Here is a 21,361-nt window from a genome sequence, read left to right on the forward strand (position 1 = left end):
AAACGGTGGCAAAACAAGAGGAAGAGAAATAAGATTGAATAGTGTGCCCGAATGCACTTTTAAGCAAGAGATCTCTAACCCAAAAGAGTGTGGAAGGCTATGTCACTACCCAAGACTAGAGAACAATGGTTTAATTTGAGAATGTCCTTCTCATAGAAGAGCTGTTTACCATAGCTAAAGATTCTCTTCTACCCTTACCAAGAGGAATGTGGCCACTGAACAATTACATTGCAGTAGTTAACCATTTTGGTGAAAACGAATTATTTGGTAATCTCACTGTTGTCGGGTGTATGAGGGCAGAGGAGATTGTGTAAAGAATAGGCCAGATTATTCGATACGTGTGTAGGCAAAGGGAAAATGAACCGTAACCAGAGAGAAGGATCCAATGTAGTACTGTCTGACCAGTCAAAAGACGCATAACTTTCTAGTGGTAGTATCTCTACGGATGGCTGGTATCTTTATAGGATATAATGGCTTGGAGTTTGTACATGTGTTTAATGGTTTAATGGTCGCATATGAATGGCAGAGGCAAGGGACAGTGACATTGCCCTATCGAGCAGGACAATGCCCTAGAGACTGATCACATATACATATGATCAGCGCCCATGCTAGGACCAAGGAGGACCAGACAATGGCTGCTGATGACTCAGCAGATAGACCTATAGTTTCCCCCAAAGCCCCATCCTTAGCTCACAACGATGGTGAGGTTGCAGCGACCAAAGGAACTAGCTAGTTTAAGCGGGACTCGAACCCCAGGCTGGCAATCACCAGTCAGGAACGTTACCACATCAGCCATCACATTAGAACTACTTTTTTTTAGGCCTACGGTAGGAATGGAAACTGATCCCAATAAAACTCGCGAGTTACTGGAGTGAGGAACAAGATAGATATGCATTGACTGTCTGGCCTTGGGAAAACTCCTTGGCGGCCAGATGGCAAGGGACCCATGATAATTAGGAGTTGGGCTTTAGGCAGAACACTTTAGATGCAAAATGTGGGATGTTTTGCATATGCAGTATAGACCATATCATCTTGAAGGGACGCTGTTATTATTATTATTATTATTATTATTATTATTACTAGCTAAGCTACAACCGTAGTTGGAAAAGTAGGATGCTATAAGCCCAAGGGCTCCAACACGGGAATATAGCCCAGCAAGGAAAGGAAATAAGGAATTGAAAAATACAGGATTATTATTATTATTATTATTATTACTAGATGAGCTACAACCCTACTTGGAATACCAGGATGCTATAAGCCCAAGAGCTCCAACAGGGAGAAAATAGCCCATTGAGGAAAGTAAACAAGGAAGTAGTTAAACAACAGAAGAAGTAATGGTTAATAAAAGATAAAATATTTTAGGAACAGTAACAACATTAAATTAGATCTAACATATAAAAAGGTTAAAAAAATACAAAAAGAAAAACAAGGGGAGGAAATAGAATAGTGTGCCATAGTGTACCCTCAAGCCAGAGAACTCTACCCAAAGACAATGGAAGACAATGGTACGGAGGCTTTGGCACTACCCAAGGCTAGAGAACAATGGAGGAAATACTTGAGTACATTTTTATACATTATTGTGATAACAGCTTTGTTCTCAAAAGACGAAAAATATTTCCTAGGATGGAACCAATCAAAATGAACTTGCTTTATCAAAATACCTTTAAATAGTATTTTGCTAAAAAAAAAAAAAAAAAAAAAAAAAAAATAATAATAATAAATAAAAAAAAAAAACTTTTTGTTAAGAAATGAAAAAGTTACATGAAAAGGATTTTCTCAGATGTGAAACTAGTTTTTTTTAATTTGAAATAAAATTTTATGCAGTAAATTTGTCTAAACGAAATCTATATCAAGGCATTTTATTTTGTCCCAAATTATAAAATCTTGAAGTCGATATCATCTCAAAATGTAGATATTATTATTATTATTATTATTATTATTATTATTATTATTATTATTATTATTATTATTATTGTTATTATCATAGTTGTTGTAATACATTTTTTTCAGAGATTCCTTCAAAATCCTCTGAAACAACAAACAAAGGCTATCACAATAGGAAAGCCTCTCACACTATTAACCTCCAAGGACTGGAATCCAAGGGACGACTGGTTTCAGTTTTGTAACACTTGTAGGCTAAGGTTACATAGAACCACTTGACATTCAACGGCCATACAAAACATCCCCCCACATCCTACCCAGGGCATAACACCTCCCAAGATGGCGACCTCCTGCTTATCCTACCCAGAGTACCGCACCTCCCAAGATGGCGGCCACTCCCCCCTCCACGTAGCCTTTTACCCGATAATGGCATATCATCCATTCCACATTCTGCGCTTAGCATATCAGTGGCATTCCTTTCCTGTTAACATGATTTTACGAGATGTTTTTCTCTTTGTTTATTCGTTTCTTATGGAGTCTTGTGTTTATGGGAAAAGGGGGAATGTTTATGTTTATGGTAAGGATCTTAAATAATGGATTTAAAGGTTGCTTTGATATCAGCAACCTATCATCTATTCACACATATTTATATGTATATATATATATATATATATATATATATATATATATATATATATATATATATATGTATGCATATGAAGTTTATATATATGTATACACACACACACACACATATATATATATATATATATATATATATACATATATATAAATATACACACATGTATATGTATATATATATATATATATATATACATATACACACATATATATATGTATACATATACACATATATACATATATATATATATATATATATGTATGTATAATATATATATATATATATATATATATATATATATATATATATATATATATATATATATATGTGTGTGTGTGTGTGTGTGTAGATAAATATGATATGTTCTATATAGCATAATATTTCCAAATTACCATATACCCCCTTGTCTCCTGAATCATAATTAACCACAACAAAAATATCCCGCCTTTGACGCGTGCTTCCTTCCCATCCAGTGCTTCCTTCACAGCAAATGTGCAGCACTTCTCCGATCTTCCTATCTCCCTCCTTTATCACACTTCCGCATTCTCCCTCCATTGCAACAAACTCTTATCTTCTTTTTGATGTGAGCGAATGACGTCATAACACTTTCACTCGCGCTAATCTTTGTACTACTTCGTTGTGTATCTCTGTGTCTCACTATTTCAAATGTTGTTGTATACCGTAAGTGTAATAAACAAAAGATTTCATTATTCTCGAGGAATTCTCTGTTGCGTATATTGTCAAAATGCTTCCACGTTGTAGATTCTCTCAACAAACGTTTGATGCGTGCGCGCGCACGCGCACACACACACAAACACACACACAAACACACACACACACACACACACATATATATATATATATATATATATGTGTGTGTGTGTGTGTGTTTGTGTGTATGTATACTGCATACACATTATGTATACTGTATACATACATTAGTATAAATATATTTACACACACATATATATATACATATGTGTGTGTATGTAGAAACATTATGTATACTGTATACATATATTATATATATATCCTTCTATTACTCCTGTTTTGTCTATTTTAAATCATTAATTAAAAATTTGCCATATAATTGATTCAATACAATCAAACTATGGTCATTATTTATCTAGTATATGTCACATATAACCTTATGCAAATTGAAAATGACCCCTATGGAATCTCTCCTTCACTGAGACTTACCTTACACATCTAGGATACTAACATTCACAAGCCTCTGAATTTACTTCTTTTATTCCTCTCCAGCACATAGTTACCTTTACAATTACAAAGACTGTACAGTTCGGCCTACATTATTATTATTATTATTATTATCATTATTATTATTATTATTATTATTATTATTAGCTAAGCTATAACCCTAGTCGGAAAAGCAAGATGCTATAAGCCCAAGGGTTCCAACAGGGAAAAATATCTCAGTTAGGAAAGGAAACCAGGAAATAAATAAACCGCAAGTGAAGTAATGAAAAATTGAAATATATTATTCCAAGAACAGTAACAACATTAAAACAGATCTTTCGTATATAAACTATAAAAACTTGAACAAAAAAAAAAAACGACAATAATACTTTTACTATCATCACAAGAAAGAGAAACAGTTGTCTCGTAAAAAAAAAAAAAAAAAAAAAAAAAAAAAAAAAAAAAAAAGATCACTTTTATAAAAATAAAAAATCCTCTAGGTAAAATTGTAAGAGAATTCAATACATAACTTTAATTTAAGGTGAGTTTTTCCTTCCACTTCAATGAGTATAAATCCTTAAGATTAAAGATCTGGTCTCGAATGATTTCTGTGGTCGCTGGATTGCAAAAGTGAAAGTCATTACTAAACGAGAACTTCAAAAGTTCAAACTTGCAGCAAATGTTTTTATGTTGAACAGGCTGACATAAGTCTCCCTCTATAGTTTATATATGAAAGATCTGTTTTAATAGTGTTACTGTTCTAAAGGTATTGCATTTAGTTGATTATTACTTCTCATGTTGTTTATTTATTTCCTTATTTCCTTTCCTCACTGGGCTATTTTTCCCTGTTGGAGCCCTTGGGCTTATAGCATCCTGCTTTTCTAACTAGGGTTGTAGCTTGGCTAGTAGTAATAATAATAATAATAATAATAATAATAATAATAATATTAATAATAATAACCTATAAAAACATTTTATGTTAAAAGCCTTCAGAGATTTTTAAGAAAGAAGTAAAGTTGTTAGAATGGGCAGTGAATGTTTTTTATAATGATATCATGTTCCAAAATTTATTTTAGATAATTTTTCTGGATTGAATAAAGTGAAAAGTAAGAGAGAGGTCTCTAAACATAGAAAAAAAGTATATTAGTATATTAGCATATTGCAGATTGCACAGGTTTAAAAGCATCTTTAGGAGAGGAAGTTGAAAGTGAATAAAAACAAAAACCAAGTAAATGATGATTTTCATACAAAGGAGAAGGAATTATGAATCTATAGTCAACTCTTTTTAGTGAGGCAGATTTGCACCGACTGGCAGGGGTGCCCCTTTAGCTCGGAAACGTTTCCTGATCGCTGATTGGTTGGACAAGATCATTCTAACCAATCAAGTAGCAGGAAACTTTTCCGAGCTAAAAGGGCACCGCTGCGAGTCGGTGGAAATGCGCCTCATTAAAAAAATGAGTATAGGTAAGAGTAAATGAGAAACAGAGAGGATTGTATCTTATAAGACTCTGGGAGGAGAGATTATAAAGAATGATAAAGCTAGAGAGATGTAACATAGGAAAGGTGATAGGATAGGTAAAAAAAAATAATTTTTAGGAAAAGATTGAAAATGACATAACATTCATAGAAAAGAAAAGTTGAAGTTTATGAAGGAATCCTTGAGTCCTGTATTTTGAAGTTTGGAAGTTGAATGCAAAAAATATTTTAAAGGTAGAAGTTGTAGAGAATAATTGTTTGCTTAGTACACACACATTAGAACAGGTTATTATTATTATTATTATTATTATTATTATTATTATTATTATTATTATTATTAGTTGGAAAAGCAGGATGCTATAAGCCCAGGGGCTCCAACAGTGAACATAGCCCAGTGAGGAAAGGAAACAAGGAAAAATTAAATATTTTTGCAAGGATGAGGCGAAGAGATGAGGATAGATATGAGTAGTTAAATCAGGAGGATTTGAGACGATTGGGAGAGATTGAAGAATAGAGGGAAGGTGAAAGAAATAGATTGGATGGAAATGATTGCATAAAGTGACGATTGTGAAACTTTTACTCCATTGTGAGTTTATCGAAGATACAGGATTTAAAAGAACGAATGAGGAAGTGACTGTCTTGGATTTTTCTCTTGTGCCATCCATCATCCTTGTTCAGGGAGATTGAATATATATATATATATATATATATATATATATATATATATATATATATATATACATACATATATATATAAATATATATATATATATATAGAGAGAGAGAGAGGGAGAGAGAGAGAGAGAGAGAGAGAGAGAGAGAGACACACACACACACACACATATATATATATATATATATATATACAATATATATATATATATATATACAATATATATATATATATATACAATATATATATATATATATATATATATATATATATAGATATAGATATCCAAATAAGCTCTTGTCTTTGTGAGATTTCGCCTGGGGCTCTGATCCCGAGGTCGTTAAGAGAATCCAGACATTAATATATCAAAATATATATGGCTTATTTGAATATGAAAAACACGTAAAAATGTGCAAAATTTATCATTAACTGAATGCCAAGTAACAAACTACCAATTAGCTACGATGGTGAAGATGGGTTGATTTCAATTCTAAGTACAAAATACCTGAATTTGACGGGTATAAGTATAGTAGAATTGTCATTGACTTTTATCTTCCTTCGTGGCCGAATGGGTTAGTCACTGTCTATATAAGCTTGCCGACCAGGGTTCGATTCCCGGCCGGAGCCAAGCTCTTGTCTTTGTGAGATTTCGCCTGGGGCTCTGATCCCGAGGTCGTTAAGAGAATCCAGACATTAATATATCAAAATATATATGGCTTATTTGAATATGAAAAACACGTAAAAATGTGCAAAATTTATCATATATAGATATATATATATATATATATATATATATATATATATATATATATATATATATATATATATATATATGTGTGTGTGTGTGTGTGTGTGTGTGTGTGTGTCTCTCTCTCTCTACCTGCATGCATATGAAGAGTAAATTAAATATTAAGATTCTTGTCTTCAGTCCCGTTCAGCAAATTTAAGACGGCGAAAATAGTCCTTGAAGGGTCGAACGTAGATTATGCAAGCGAGGTCGCTTCCAAGATTGGAGAGAAGAAATGTCTCGTCTCTTTTGTTTATTTCTATCGTAAAGGAAATGATCTCTTTAGAGATGTTTTATTTTGTTTAAGAAGGAAGCTATGGGGAAGATCTGTGTGCATTTCGTAATTTAACAGATGTTTTTTTGCAATCAAATATTCGACATTGATTTACGGAAACCTTTTCGTGAAAGGGCTTTTAGCTACTGTGCGCCTAGACATTATAATAAACTGCCAACTGAAATGAAGGACCTAAAGGGAGCAATTGAATTTAAGAAGAAACTAAAGACATTACTTTTCACAAGATCATATGATTTGGAAGATACTGCAATCAAAGAATTGTATAAGTTATAATGAAAATGTTTCGTTAGATGATTGATATGGACCCGCCCGAGAAGTAGTTCACTCGACTTCAGTGGAGGGTTGGATTTAAACCCAAAACAAGTAACAAGTAAGTAAGGTAATTGAATCCTCATTATATACACTATACATATACTATATATAATATATTTACATACATTAGTATAAACATATGTTATCATCATCATCATCTCCTCCTACGCCTATTGACGCAAAGGGTCTCGGTTAGATTTCGTCAGTCGTCTCTATCTTCAGCTTTGAAATCAATACTTCTCCATTCATCAATCACTTTATTTTATTTCCATATTCCCTTTCCTCACTCGGCTATTTTTCCCTGTGGGATCCCTTGGGCTTATAGCATCTTGCTTTTCCAACTAGGGTTGTAGCTTATCTAATGATAATAATAATAATAATAATAATAATAATAATGTATATATACAGTATATATATACATATCTATTATTATGTATATATTCATACTAACATATTATCACTATTATTATTATTATTATTATTATTATTATTATTATTATTATTAATATTATTATTATTATTATTACTATTATTATTATTATTACAACCTAGACTATAACCCTATTTGGAAAAGTAAGATGCTATAAGCCCAAGGGTTCCAAAGGCAAAAAAAAAATACCGTAAAAAATATAGCAACATGGAAACAAGAACAAACTAGAGAATATTCTAACAACATGTAAGAAAAAGAAATGGACATGGGCAGGACATATAATGAGAATGAAAGACAATAGATGGACATCAAGAATAACAGAATGGGTTCATAGAGATTGCAACGAAGCAGGGGAAGGAAGAGAAGACAATGGATTGATGAGATAATAAAATTTACGGGTATAGACTGTCATAAAAAAAGCTATAAATAAACGGGAGTGGAAGGTCATGTCAATTTGCAAGTAAGTCAGCTAAGTGCTTTGCCAGCGGATGATGTTACGAAATAGTAAAAAAGAAAAAAAAAGTGTAATTATTGAAGACTTTTACTACCGATTTTACCGAGTCACCTAAATGAGATACACGACTTGGAGAGAGAGAGAGAGAGAGAGAGAGAGAGAGAGAGAGAGAGAGAATAAATAATTATAGAATAGAAACAGTAAGAAACAACTATGCCTTTTGTGTTTGTCAGTTTATTCATTTGTTTGTGAGTAACTTTACACAAAAACTACTGTACCTATTTTGACCAAACTTGGTTGATATGTTGGGTATGACCCAAAGATGAATCTGTAATGAGAATAAATATGAGAAGGAAATAGCAAAAGAGGCAAGCGGTTAGAACATCAAGGTCATCTCTCTGCCTTCAGAAACCCACCAAGGGATATTTCTTATTCCAATCACAACAAAATCGAAATGTTCATTTATTTATTAGTTTTTAAAGGCTTTACGTCTTCGTAGATCCGAATTCCTTTAGGATGAGATATTTGAATGTTAGAATATCTAGGAAGCAGTATCCTTAATAATTAAATTATCATCAGCTTACCTAAATTAACTTAGGAACTTTGCACTATTGTAGGATGATTTGAACATGAAAAAGTTGGTTGAATATCTATCATAGAGTAATATGACAAATTGCAAATATAAGATTTTTAAAATACTTATAATTATGAAAAGGAACATGTAGCTGATAAAACATAGTTTTTGTATGTGGCTGGTTAATATGTGCTCTAAGTCAGTGTAGAACGCAGAATTCCCAATGCTAGCAGCCTGTAGAACGTGAACTTCAAGTTTTTTGGACAACATATATATATATATATATATATATATATATATACATATATATATATGTGTGTGTGTGTGTATGTGTGCGTGTGTGTGTGCGCGCGCGCGTTTATGTGTGTTTCTTAAAGTTGGGAACAAACAATTAAACTATTGGAAAATGTTGACAAAAACGAGAATTACATGCATAATGCTAATATATATATATATATATATATATATATATATATATATATATATATATATACTGTATATATATATATATAGATAGATAGATAGATATAGATAGATAGATAGATAGATAGATATATCATAAATTAATAGGATATTATCTTTAAATGTAATAGAGACGCATTAGGGTTCACACACAATATAAACAAAGACAGAATTCATGCGCAATGTTGACGTAACGCGAAGACAAAACACGCGAGTCATGCGCAACTTTCGTGACTAGCCTTGAGTACACAAACTATTATAACACTTTCCAGGTCAGTAAGTGTTATGGATATTCTGATTACCAAAAGGTCACGAGTTATTCTCTCTTATTTAACAGTTGGGATTATTGGCTGACTTCATCTTTTAGCAGAAATTACATATTTCAGAGGTCGTGGTTCTGAGAAACCAGACCTTCGCATTTAGATGGCTTTTTTATGGTTTTAAATGCCCAAGGGGGTCTTCTGGGGTGAAAAACTTTACTGTGTAATGGCTTTCAAAACATTACATAAATGGCAGACTGTTCACTAGGAGACAGTTTCTTTTCTAAGACAGTTTCTTCTCTGTGGCAGTTTCTTCTCGAGACAGTTTCTTCTCTAAGACAGTTTCTTCTCTGAGTCAGCTTTTTGAGACAGTTTCTCTTCTGAGTCAGTTTCTTTGAGACAGTTTCTTTTCTGAGACAGTTTCTTCTCTGAGGCAGTTTCTTTTCTGGGGCAATTTCCTATATAAACTATAAAAACTCTAACAAAACAACAGGGAGCGAAATTAGATACAATAGTGTGCCTGAGTGTACCTTCAAACAAGAGAACTCTAACCCAAGACAGTGGAAGACCATGGTACAGAGGCTCTGGCACTACTCAAGATAAAAAGAACAATGGTTTGATTTTGGAGTGTCCTTCTCCTAGAAGAGTTGCTTACCATAGCTTAAGAGTCTCTTCTACCCTTACCAAGAAGAAAGTAGCCACTGAACAATTACGTTGCAGTAGTTAACCCCTTGGGTGAAGAAGAATTGTTTGGTAATCTCAGTGTTGTCAGATGTATGAGGACATAGGAGAATCTGTCAAGAATAGGCCAGAATATTCGCTGTACGTGTAGGTAAAGGGAAAATTAACCGTAACCAGAGAGAAAAATCCAATCTAGTGCTGTCTGTCCAGTCAAAGGACCCCATAACTCACTAGCAGTAGTATCTCAACGGGTGGCTGGTGCCCTGGCCAACCTAATACCTACAACAGTTAAGTAAGATTATCTAATCTAAAGATTGAGATGTTTGTGCCCACTGCTGATTCAAAATCAGTTCTCCACAAAAAATTTATTCTAAATCTGAAAAGAATTATTTTTTTCAATAGCAAGGGTGTGCTTTAAGAACGATAAAACATGCTAACTGGCTACAGGCATCTTGCAAAATAATGAGACATGTTGAGAAACGTAGCAAAAACACTTGCATGCATGAAAACAAATGTTGAAACTGAAATAAAACAGAAAGTAAACAGGATGAACATAGCGCAAAAAACTGCGAAAAAAAGAAAAAAGAAAAGAAAGTTGATGTTTTTCCACTCATGAAGAACTTTTGTAATAATTAAGTTTGGTCGCCAATTCTTAATGTGCATAAAGCTTTTTCTTTACCTCATTTTTTCTGATGTGTAAGACCATGGTTTAATCCCCTCAGTAATCTCTGGGAGTATCTTATTACCTCCGCCAACGAAGTTGGGAGGAGGCTATGTATTTACTTTCGTTTGTCTGTTTGTTTGTGTGTGAACAACTTCATGGCCACAATTTTACTCATAAGCAGTGAGACTTTCAAGGATTAATTGTTATGCTGAAACGTGGAAGCGATTCTATTTTGAAAGTCTTAGGTCAAAGGTCAAGGTCAAGATCGAGAAATAAGTTGCTGTGGAGGTTAAAATTTTACTCAGCGTAGTGAAACTTTCAGGGATTAATCCCTATGTTGAGATGTGGGAGTAATCTAATTTTAAAGTCCTAGGTCAAAGGTCAAGGTCAGGATCGAGAAATAAGTTGCTGTGGTGGTCACAATTTTATTCAGAGTAGTGAAAATTTAAGAAATAAATTTTTACGTTGAGACTTGGAAGTGATTCAGTTTTGAAAGTCTTAGTCAAAGGTCAAGGTCGAGCAGAAGGTCTACCGAAATAAGCTGCCGTGGCGGAGATCTGCGCTCTACTGAGTGCCCCTCTAGTTTTTTATTTTATTGAAGACAATTCTTAATATTATTTTTTTGTGATATGACTCATAATGCTGATGGTTTCTTGCACTCAAGTGTTCATGGCATTTATGGCATTGTGATAAATGTTAGTTTATACATCTGCGTTTCTGGCCCTCCGTCTTCATATATCATTCCCTCCACTATTTCCATTAATATACCAACGTTGTACTCTCCTCGAACTACCAACACCTCAGCTGCTATTTCATCATCACCTGTTACTTCGCCGCTTTTCATTTGTTTTGAAATTGCCTCTATCTCTTTATACTTTGTCCCTCTCCATTGCCATTTAAGTCTAGTTATTCGATTCTGTCATCAATATATTCCAAATTTCCAATATATCCAATATATTTCGTCCATCTCTACAATATTTGTTTTGACTCCATCGGCTTTTTTATAACAGTGCTGATGTTTCTTTTCTTTTCACCTCAGCCAACGAAGTTGGCAGGAGGTTATGTTTTCGCTCCTGTTTGTCCGTTTGTTTGTCTGTGAAAAACTTCCTGGCCACAATTTCACTTATGAAGTAGTGAGACTTTCAAGGATTAATTGTTATATTGAGACGTGAAATTCATTAATTTTGAAAGTCCTAGGTCAAAGGTCAAGGTCGAGCAAAAGGTCGACCGAATTAACCATTACTTTAACCCAAAGTTCGCACATGCTTGTCGCACAGACTTCAAATACGCCTACAGTCTAAATTGACTGGGAAAGGCAAGCTGCCGTGGCGGAGGTCTGCACTCTCAGAGTGCTTTTCTAGTTATCATTATCATTATTACTAGCTAAGCTACAACCCTAGTTGGAAAAGCAGGATGCTATAAGCCCACGAACTTCAACAGGGAAATATAGCCCAGTGAGGAGAGGAAACAAGGAAATAAATAAATTACAAGAGAAGTAATAAACAATTAAAATAAAACATTTTAAGAACAGTAACATTAGAATAAATCTTTCATATATAAACTATAAAAACTTCCCAAAAAGCAAGAAGAGAAATAAGATAGAACAGCATGCCCCAGTGTACCCCCAAGCAAGAGAACTCTAACCCAAGACGGTGGAAGGCCATGGTACAGATGATATAATCTATATATAGTAGATCTAGTTTGATATTGTTAATGATTTTATAATATTTTATTTTGAATATTATTACGTCTATCGTAGTTTATTTATTTCCTTGTTTGATTTCCTCACTGGGCTATTTTTCCTTGTTGGAGCCCTTGGACTTATAGCATCTTTCTTTTCCAACTAGGGTTGTAGTTTGGCTGGTAATAATAATAATAATAATAATAATAATAATAATAATAATAATAATAATAACCTAATCAAAATCAAGCTTATTTCTTGAATAATGGAAGTTTAATGGAATCATCTGCTTTTTTAAATCTTTTTTTTTCGGAGGGCCATCAAATGTTTATCAATTTATATCTTATATTTCGACATAGCATACAATTAGAGACAGGTTTTTTTATATGTGGTAACCCCAAGGCTTTGGGACATGTAGCAAGCAAAAAAAAAAAAAAAAAAAAAGAAGAAGAAAAAAAAAAAGCCTTTTTTTTTTAATGTACGACATTACTCTGTTTTTTTCCCAAGCAGTTCCGTGTAGATCAGATTGTTATCACATAATCTTATGTTGGATCATAAAAAAGCTAAGTATGGATCAGAAAACTTCATCTCATCGCCCCCCACCCCTCCCACCCCCCCAAAAAAAAGGTAAAGGAAGAAATACGTATTTTTTTCGTTTGGTAAATACCATGTTAGAGCAAAGATCTGGCAGTAATTTCAAACTTATGCATTTTTAGCAACTTTTACCTAAATGTATAATTATTACACTAAAATACACAATTTCCCGTGTATGTAGGATAAATAAAATAAACCCACACTATGAAAAATCAAATTTATTCCGAACTTTCGAAGACAAATGTATGTTTCCTGAACATTTGTTTTCCGAAGAGGAAGTGAGATGGTCGCTTCGAAAGCTAAAAATAAATTTTATTTCTCATAAATTTTGAGCTTATGTTATGTATAAATATTGCCAATTTAGGCAAGAAAAGAGGGTACCTCTGTTCTCAAAGTGACGCACATTGCGTGACTATTTTTTTCTGGGTGACAAGCGAAAAAAGGAGAGTAGGATTTGAGTAAAGAAAAAATCGGGTCTTAACCATAGGGAAACGATAACCCACCTGGGGAGGCACAGGATAGCATCAAGGATGACGGAAGCAAAAAAAAGGTATTACAAGTTTGTTAATCGTTAGCCTTTTGTCCTTGGCGTAGTGTAGAGGTCGTTTTTAAGTAGTCTTTTTAATATGAGTTCATGGAATCTGAAGCCTCAGGTAGTTTTCAAGCTGAGAATTTCTTACATATTCGACAAGTAGGCCTATGCGTAAATTCACAAAACTCATTTATTTTGGAAATTGGTGAAAATTTGTAGGCCTATGCAATGTATCGCCATTAAGCTTCCTTTGCAATTTAAATACACACACACGCACACACACAAACATGTATGTATAAAGGTTATGAACATGGAAGTGGAGGGCAGAAGTTTAGGTGGAAAGATGAATTATTAAATGCCATGACGGAAAGAGTACAGGACAGAGGAAGATGGAGAGGGCTGATTAAAAACAGCGACCACCAAGAATATATATATATATATATATATATATATATATATATATATATATATATATACATATATATATATACTGTATATATATATTCCTATAAGACATATATTATACTCCTAACACCTGGATTCTCTTTGCCTCGGTATCAAAGACCCAAGGGGGAACAACTCAAAGATAATAGCTTCTGGAAGGCCGGGGAATCGAACCCAGGGCCCAAGAAACAGAGGTTCCACTGATTTAGCAGCTCTTTGTGGCTGAGTTGCTAAGTCAATGGGATTTCAGTTTTTTGGGCCCAGGTTCGATTCCCCGGATGACCCGAAGCTATTTTCGGAGTTGATTCCCCCTTGGATCTGATCCCGAGGTAGAGAGGCTTCAGATATTAGGAGGAGTATAATACATAGCCTATAGGAATATAAAAAACACGTCTAAATACAAAATTATCACACACACACACACACACACACACACACACACATATATATATATATATATATATATATATATATATATATATATATATATATATATATATATATATATATATATATATAGTATATAAAGATTTGTAAAAACCCTTGAACTGCCTTGCTACCAACTGGGGTCCATTATCAGTGAAATATCATGGGAATGACAAACTGTTAATTACAGTACACAATGACTGTTCAATAAAGAGTGCTTTCCAGTGAATTGAACACAAAGATTTTTATATATTAATAAAAAAGTAAACGATAAGTCACTATACTGTCAACCCAATCAATGGAATTAGTTGCCCAAGTGCCCCAACAGTGAAAAAGAATAGCCCAGTGAGGTAAGGAAATAAGGAAATAAATGAACCACAAGAGAAATCATGGACAATTAAAACAAAATGTTTTAAGAACAATAACATTAAAATAAATCTTTCATATATAATCTATAAAAACTTAAAAAAAAGAGAAAGAGAAATGAAATACAATAGTGTGCCTCAATGTACCCTCAAGCAAGAGAACTCTATCCCAAGACAGTGGACAACTATGGTAAAGAGGCCATGGCACTACCCAAGACTAGAGAAGAAAGGTTTGACTTTAGGTGTTCTTTTACAAAAGCTGCTTATCATAACTGAAGAGTCTCTTCTACCCTTACCTACGCACGGGTATACAAGCAGAGAGAGAGAGAGAGAGAGAGAGAGAGAGAGAGAGAGAGAGAGAGAGAGAGAGGAATTTGTTTTTTACTCTAAGGCTAACATTATAAGGCTTCGTTTTTATCCTTTTTTCTTACGTTTTGTATTAAAAATAAAAAATACAAAGCTTTAATAAACTAATAATATAAAGAATAGGAAAATTGCATATAGAGGAGGGACCTATTCAATGACTTCCTACAATGTAACTGACCAGAAATCTTACGTTCGTCTATCGACCCTGACTACGGATTAATTAGTTGAACTTTATATAACAATAGTAAGTACTAAAATTTAAAAAAAATATTTCAATATCTTTATATTTCTTTAGAATATATATTACTTCTTTTTCATTAAGTTGTTCCTATCTTTTGGTACAACTTGATGATAAACTTGATTTTTCCAGTTAGTGCTTCCTCTATCTTAGTCCTGTTTAATTGCACTATACGTCTTCCTCTCTTGTCCTGTTTAAATTTCACAGTAAAAAAAGGACATAAAAACTATAATTTTTTACCCAATCTTCAGTTTTATAAAGCCACTAAGGTTAGTTGTTACCCTTGTACTCGGGTAACATATAGTCTGATAGACCTGGTCTTGAACAGAGCTTCCATGAAGAAGAGTTTTAGTGTGAAATTTCTCGTTTTTTTTTCAGATATTTCTTATACAATTACTAATATGGTTTTATCTATAATGTGACAATATTGATATATGAAATCAAATGGAAATTTAATGCATTTATAATAGCCAGCATATTTTATTAGTAGGCCTATAGCTGTATTTTTCCTCATTTATTTGTCTAATTCTACAAATTCTAACCACTCTGGCACGGCCTTGATAGTGATTGATAATGAAGGACAAACAGACGAATACGATTTTCATATATAAAAATACCGCGTTAGAAAATTATTTACAATGATAAAATAGTATTGAACATCGGTCTAAATACTATTCTTTCAACAAGTGCTTCCCCAATATCCATCAACCCGCCTCTCTCTCTCTCTCTCTCTCTCTCTCTCTCTCTCTCTCTCTCTCTCTCTCTCTCTCTCTCTCTCTCCTTGAGTAGGCCTATCTTGTCTCCGCATCTATTTCGACTGTATAAAAACTAGAGTTCTGTTCTGATTAGGATATTTCGGAGAGAGAGAGAGAGAGAGAGAGAGAGAGAGAGAGAGAGAGAGAGAGAGAGAGAGACTTGTTGGGAGAATAGTATTCAGACCGATGTGTTACACAATTTATTTATGCATTAAAATATTCCATAGAAAAGTTTTAAAATACGAGAATCTTACAAGTAACAAAAGATCTGATAATTTTGTTAATTCCAAGAATAGCCATTGATGACAGCAACCATAGTTGCTAGAACCTTACTTATAGTCACCATAATTGCAAAATATATTTTATATATAATCATTACGATCAGATATAAATAAGTTGTATTTTTTCTGCCTATAATTTTGTCTTTTATAATTATTATTGTAAATCTCAAAATATATACAGTAAAAACAGTAATATAAAAAAGGCTGGGCAATAGATCTTTTCCCGAAATTCGAACTAAGGTTCCTTCATACTCCATAGGCCTAATTTATTTACAGAAATTTCAGCGGTTTTTGATTAATGTTATAGGCAGTTAAAAGCATGAAATAAAAATAATAGATAAATAGATATTACATTTAATGCATGTTAGTAGGACTACATCATGTCGTAATGTAGCCTATAGACAAAATCATGTAGCTTTAGACAAAACTGTCATGGAAAACAGATCTCAGATCCGATAAGATAAAAATAAGAAACATTCTCTGTTCAAACACAGTGAAAGTGAGAAAACTATTTACCAGCCACAGTCTGAACTTGTAACACATTTTCGTTTTTCTTCAGCAGTCGAAAGCGACTGTTGAAAGCAAAGGTGAGGTGAGTAAACGGTCTTCAACGAAAGGGAAGGTCTCTGAGCTCCTAAGTGGGCGTGGCTTTGTCAGGACTGCCAACCTCAAGATACAAGTTACGGGAAAATAAACAGAGAGAATGTGTGTGTGTGTGTGTGTGTGTGTGTGTGTGTGTGTGTGTGTGTGTGTGTGTGTGTGTGTGTTTCAAGATGGAATATTTCAAAACCAGTTTTTGTACTGAAAACTTTTTCTGCTTAAAAATTATTAGCTGCTTTTCTTATTTGTCGGTTTTTTAACACAATCACCGGGAAACGATAAGAAATTTCATTATATTCAATCAAATTTCATCTGTCATAAGATACTTCCACGCACACAATACACACACACACACACAGCACAGAGAGAGAGAGAGAGAGAGAGAGAGAGAGAGAGAGAGAGAGAGAGAGAGAGAGAGAGAGAGAGAGAGTAGGAAAATAATGAAAATTGGTTCCTGGTCTTATTAGTTTAATGCACCATCCCCTTAAACACATGAAAAGGATTGATATAGATGTCAAATTCGATATGGTAAATAGACGGACGCAGAAAATATGTCAGACAGCGTTTATTTTGAAGAAGAAATAGACCAATAGACTTATGTAACACATGTCACATTGAATGAGGAACACAAAGGAGAGTCTAATATGATAAGAAACGTCCTTGCTTAGTGATCGTCAGACTGTGGTTCGAGTTCCACCCAAACTCATTAGTTCCTCTGGTTGCTGCAACCTCGGGTAATCGTCACACTGGAGTTCGACTCCCGCCCAAACTCGTTAGTTCCTTTGGTCGCTGCAACCTCAGGTGATCGTCACACTGGAGTTCGAGTCCCGCCCAAACTCGTTAGTTCCTCTGGTCGCTGCAACCTCATGTGATCGTCACACTGGAGTTCGAGTCCCGCCCAAACTCGTTAGTTCCTTTGGTCGCTGCAACCTCAGGTGATCGCCAGACTGGGGTTCAAGCCCTGCTCAAACTCGTCAGTTCCCTTGGTCCCTGCAACCCCACCATCCTTGTGAGGTAAGGATGTGGGGTTTGGGGGAGCCTATATATATCTACCTGTTCAGGGATCAGCAGCCATTGCCTGGCCCTCCCTGGTCCTAGCTTGTAAGGAGAGTGGGCTTGGCTGCTAATCATATGTATATCTATTGCATTGTCCTGCTTGATAGGGCAATGTCACTGTCCCTTGCCTCTGCCATTCATCGGTGGCCTTTAAAACCTTTAAATAATAATAATAATAATAATAATAATAATAATAATAGTAATAATAATAATATAACGTTAATAAAGGTAACACATATGTTTCTAAATTACTGAAAGAATTACGTTGAAATCTGTAAAAATATATATAAAAGCTTACATTGTCGTTGTGGGCGTGTGTATATTTATGTGTGTGGATGTTTACACACACATACACACACAAACATATATATGCATATATACTGTATATACATATATATATATATATATATATATATATATATATATATATATATATATATATATATGTGTGTGTGTGTGTGTGTTTATTTATGCACATTTTATATGTATACATATATATACATATACATATATATATATATATATATATATATATATATATATATATATATATATATATATATATACATATATACAGGTATACATATCATTTATTTATATATATGTTTACGTATATATAAAGTATATATATATATATATATATATATATATATATGTACGTATATATAAAGTATGTATATATATATATATATATATATATATATATATATATACGTATATATATTATATATATATACATATATATATATATATATATATATATATATATATATATACATATATATGTACAAATCACAACATGAATATCAATAAATATATACAAAGAATCTAAAGCAGATCAATATAGAGTATCAAGTAAGTACATTTAACAAATAAATATCCGTCCGAAGTTTATTTTCACTACATGAAATTTTAATCATACGATCCACAACAATTTATTCAACTGATACAAATGTTACAGGAACAGAGACTGTACGAATACAGCATAAAACAGAGACATTATTATTCTAAAAGATTTCAAATTCATAAATAAATCTCCACATCTCTAAATTCTTAACTTTTCGAATTAAATGGAAAACTAAAAGTAAGAAGTTTGTATAACTTAAAGAAATAAACAAATATATCTTGATATTATTCTTATCAGTTATGAGACACTCTTCATTGTTTATATATGAAATATCTATTTAAACATTGTTAAATATCTTAGGGTCCTTTATTTGTGGCTTCTTAATAATAATAATAATAATAATAATAATAATAATAATAATAATAATAATAATAATCATCATCATTTTTATTATTATTGTTATTATTATTATTATCATTATTATTATCACTTTCTAAGCTACAACTCTAGTTGGAAAAGCAGAATGCTACAAGCCCAGTGGCCCAACAGGGAAAATAGCCCAGCGAGGAAAGGAAACAAGGAAAAGTAAAATATTTTAATAGCAATAACAACATTGAAATAGATATTCATCCTTCATCTCGAATAGATAATAAGAAAAAAAAGCTCCCCCCTTAATATATAATATATTTCATAACACACTTCAGAAAATATATTTTATATATCGCACTTGAGAGAAAAGTTAGGCAAGCACTTCACAACCACAGACAAAAGGTGGAATACGCTCGCAAGAACAGAATGAAATCAACACATGCTTTCACAACCTTCATTTCGAATAGATAAGAAAAAAATTCTGTCTATTATAAAAAAGTATATTTTATATATCTTACCTAAAAGAAGAGATGGATAAAGCACTTCACAAGCACAGGCAAAAGGTAGAATATAAACCTCGCTAAAAGTCTCCCCCGAGAGACCTTTTTAAAAAGCTCCACTGGTTGATGACTTCAACACCAATAACAAAGTTCCACTGATCGCTCCCTTCAGTCCAGAGTCGCTTCATAGCTCCAGTCGTTGATGACGTCATCAGAAAATTCCTCCCGTTCTGGATACGTTTCCTGAGAAGTGATCTAGCGCTGCAAGGACTTTGTAATCCTGCTGTCTGGTACATTTATTCTCTTGATGAGCGTTACTGTTGTTATATCCTTTTTCTATATTATTTAATCTCTAACGTGAAATGTTTGGCATGCATAGGCCTAATCATCACACCATAGAATTGTCACGTTATATTTTATTAAACAATCTTCACTTCCGTAGCTTGTGAAAGCTGGGAACCCACGTGAAGGTCATACGAACCCGTTGCCGTTTAATGAATGATGTTGCGGATAAGAATAATAATAAAGATAATCTGAATAAAACGTGAATCAAGAGTGGTATTTAATCTCTCTCTCTCTCTCTCTCTCTCTCTCTCTCTCTCTCTCTCTCTCTCTCTCAAAGAATCTTATAGAAATGAGTGGTAGATAAGTAGTAATGACGGCCGTGTAAGGTACTCCGGGTTTGAGCCCACTAAAATAGCTTCCGCAATGCATCAGTTGAAACAGTACTCTATACAGGATAAACACTGTCAAGAGACTAGAAAACAGTCAGTAGGAAGATACGTATTAAAAAGAATATCTAATAACTCAATAACGAGTAATATTCGATTTTCTTTATGTTAATGTGGTTTTTATTAACTTAATAGCACCAGTCGTGTACAACACTGTATCGAGTAATGTTCAATTTATTGCCATTGAAAATAAAGCATTGAAAAGGATTTAGGGAATCAAAGGACAGCAGTACATAACAAATGCGGTAATTCCTTAGATTATCAAGATGGAGATTGATATTATTATTACAAGCTGAGCTACAATCTTAGTTGGAAAAGCAGTATGCTATAAGCCCAAGGGTTCCAACTCAGAAATATAGCCCAGTGATGGTAGGGAACAAGGAAATAAATATACTAAAAGAGGAGTAAAGAACAATCAAAATAAAAGATTTTCAAATCGACAACATTAAATTGAATCTTTCATATCTAAACTATAAAAACTGTAAAACTTTAAAAAATAAGAACATGATAGAATAGCAAGCCAGAGTGTACCCTTATGCAAGAGAACTCTAACCCAGGACAGAGGAAGACTATGATACAGAGGCTATGGCACTACCCTAGACTAGAGAACAATGGTTTGATTTTGGAGTGTCGTCCTAGAAGAGCTGCTTACCATAGCTAAAGAGTCTCTTCTACCCTTACCAAGGGGAAAGTAGCCACTGAACAAATACAGTACAGTTGTTAACCCCTTTGAGGTGTATATGGACAAAGGACAAGTGTAAAGATTAGGCCAGAATATTCGGTGAAT

The 21,361-nt window shown here is 33.3% G+C and overlaps 1 protein-coding gene across 2 annotated transcripts in view; it reads right to left on the minus strand.

Annotated features, from left to right (window-relative positions):
- The window catches only part of LOC137629044 (uncharacterized), a 28,890-nt gene extending 8,881 nt beyond the window's left edge, over nt 1-20,009 (minus strand). Inside the window, exon 1 of one of the 2 annotated variants that reach the window (XM_068360312.1) lies at nt 19,862-20,009. Coding sequence is in view for 1 of the 2 variants with exons in the window: in XM_068360311.1 (XP_068216412.1) it covers nt 16,988-17,014 (27 nt within the window). In the remaining variant the exon portion in view is untranslated. Of the gene's footprint in view, nt 1-16,987; nt 17,076-19,861 lie in introns of those variants that run through there. The other variant, XM_068360311.1, reaches the window with a different exon arrangement.
- Between the last annotated feature and the right edge of the window lie 1,352 nt (nt 20,010-21,361).

Source organism: Palaemon carinicauda, chromosome 37 (assembly GCF_036898095.1).
Source record: "Palaemon carinicauda isolate YSFRI2023 chromosome 37, ASM3689809v2, whole genome shotgun sequence".
In the NCBI taxonomy this organism is placed as follows: Eukaryota; Metazoa; Arthropoda; class Malacostraca; order Decapoda; family Palaemonidae; genus Palaemon; species Palaemon carinicauda.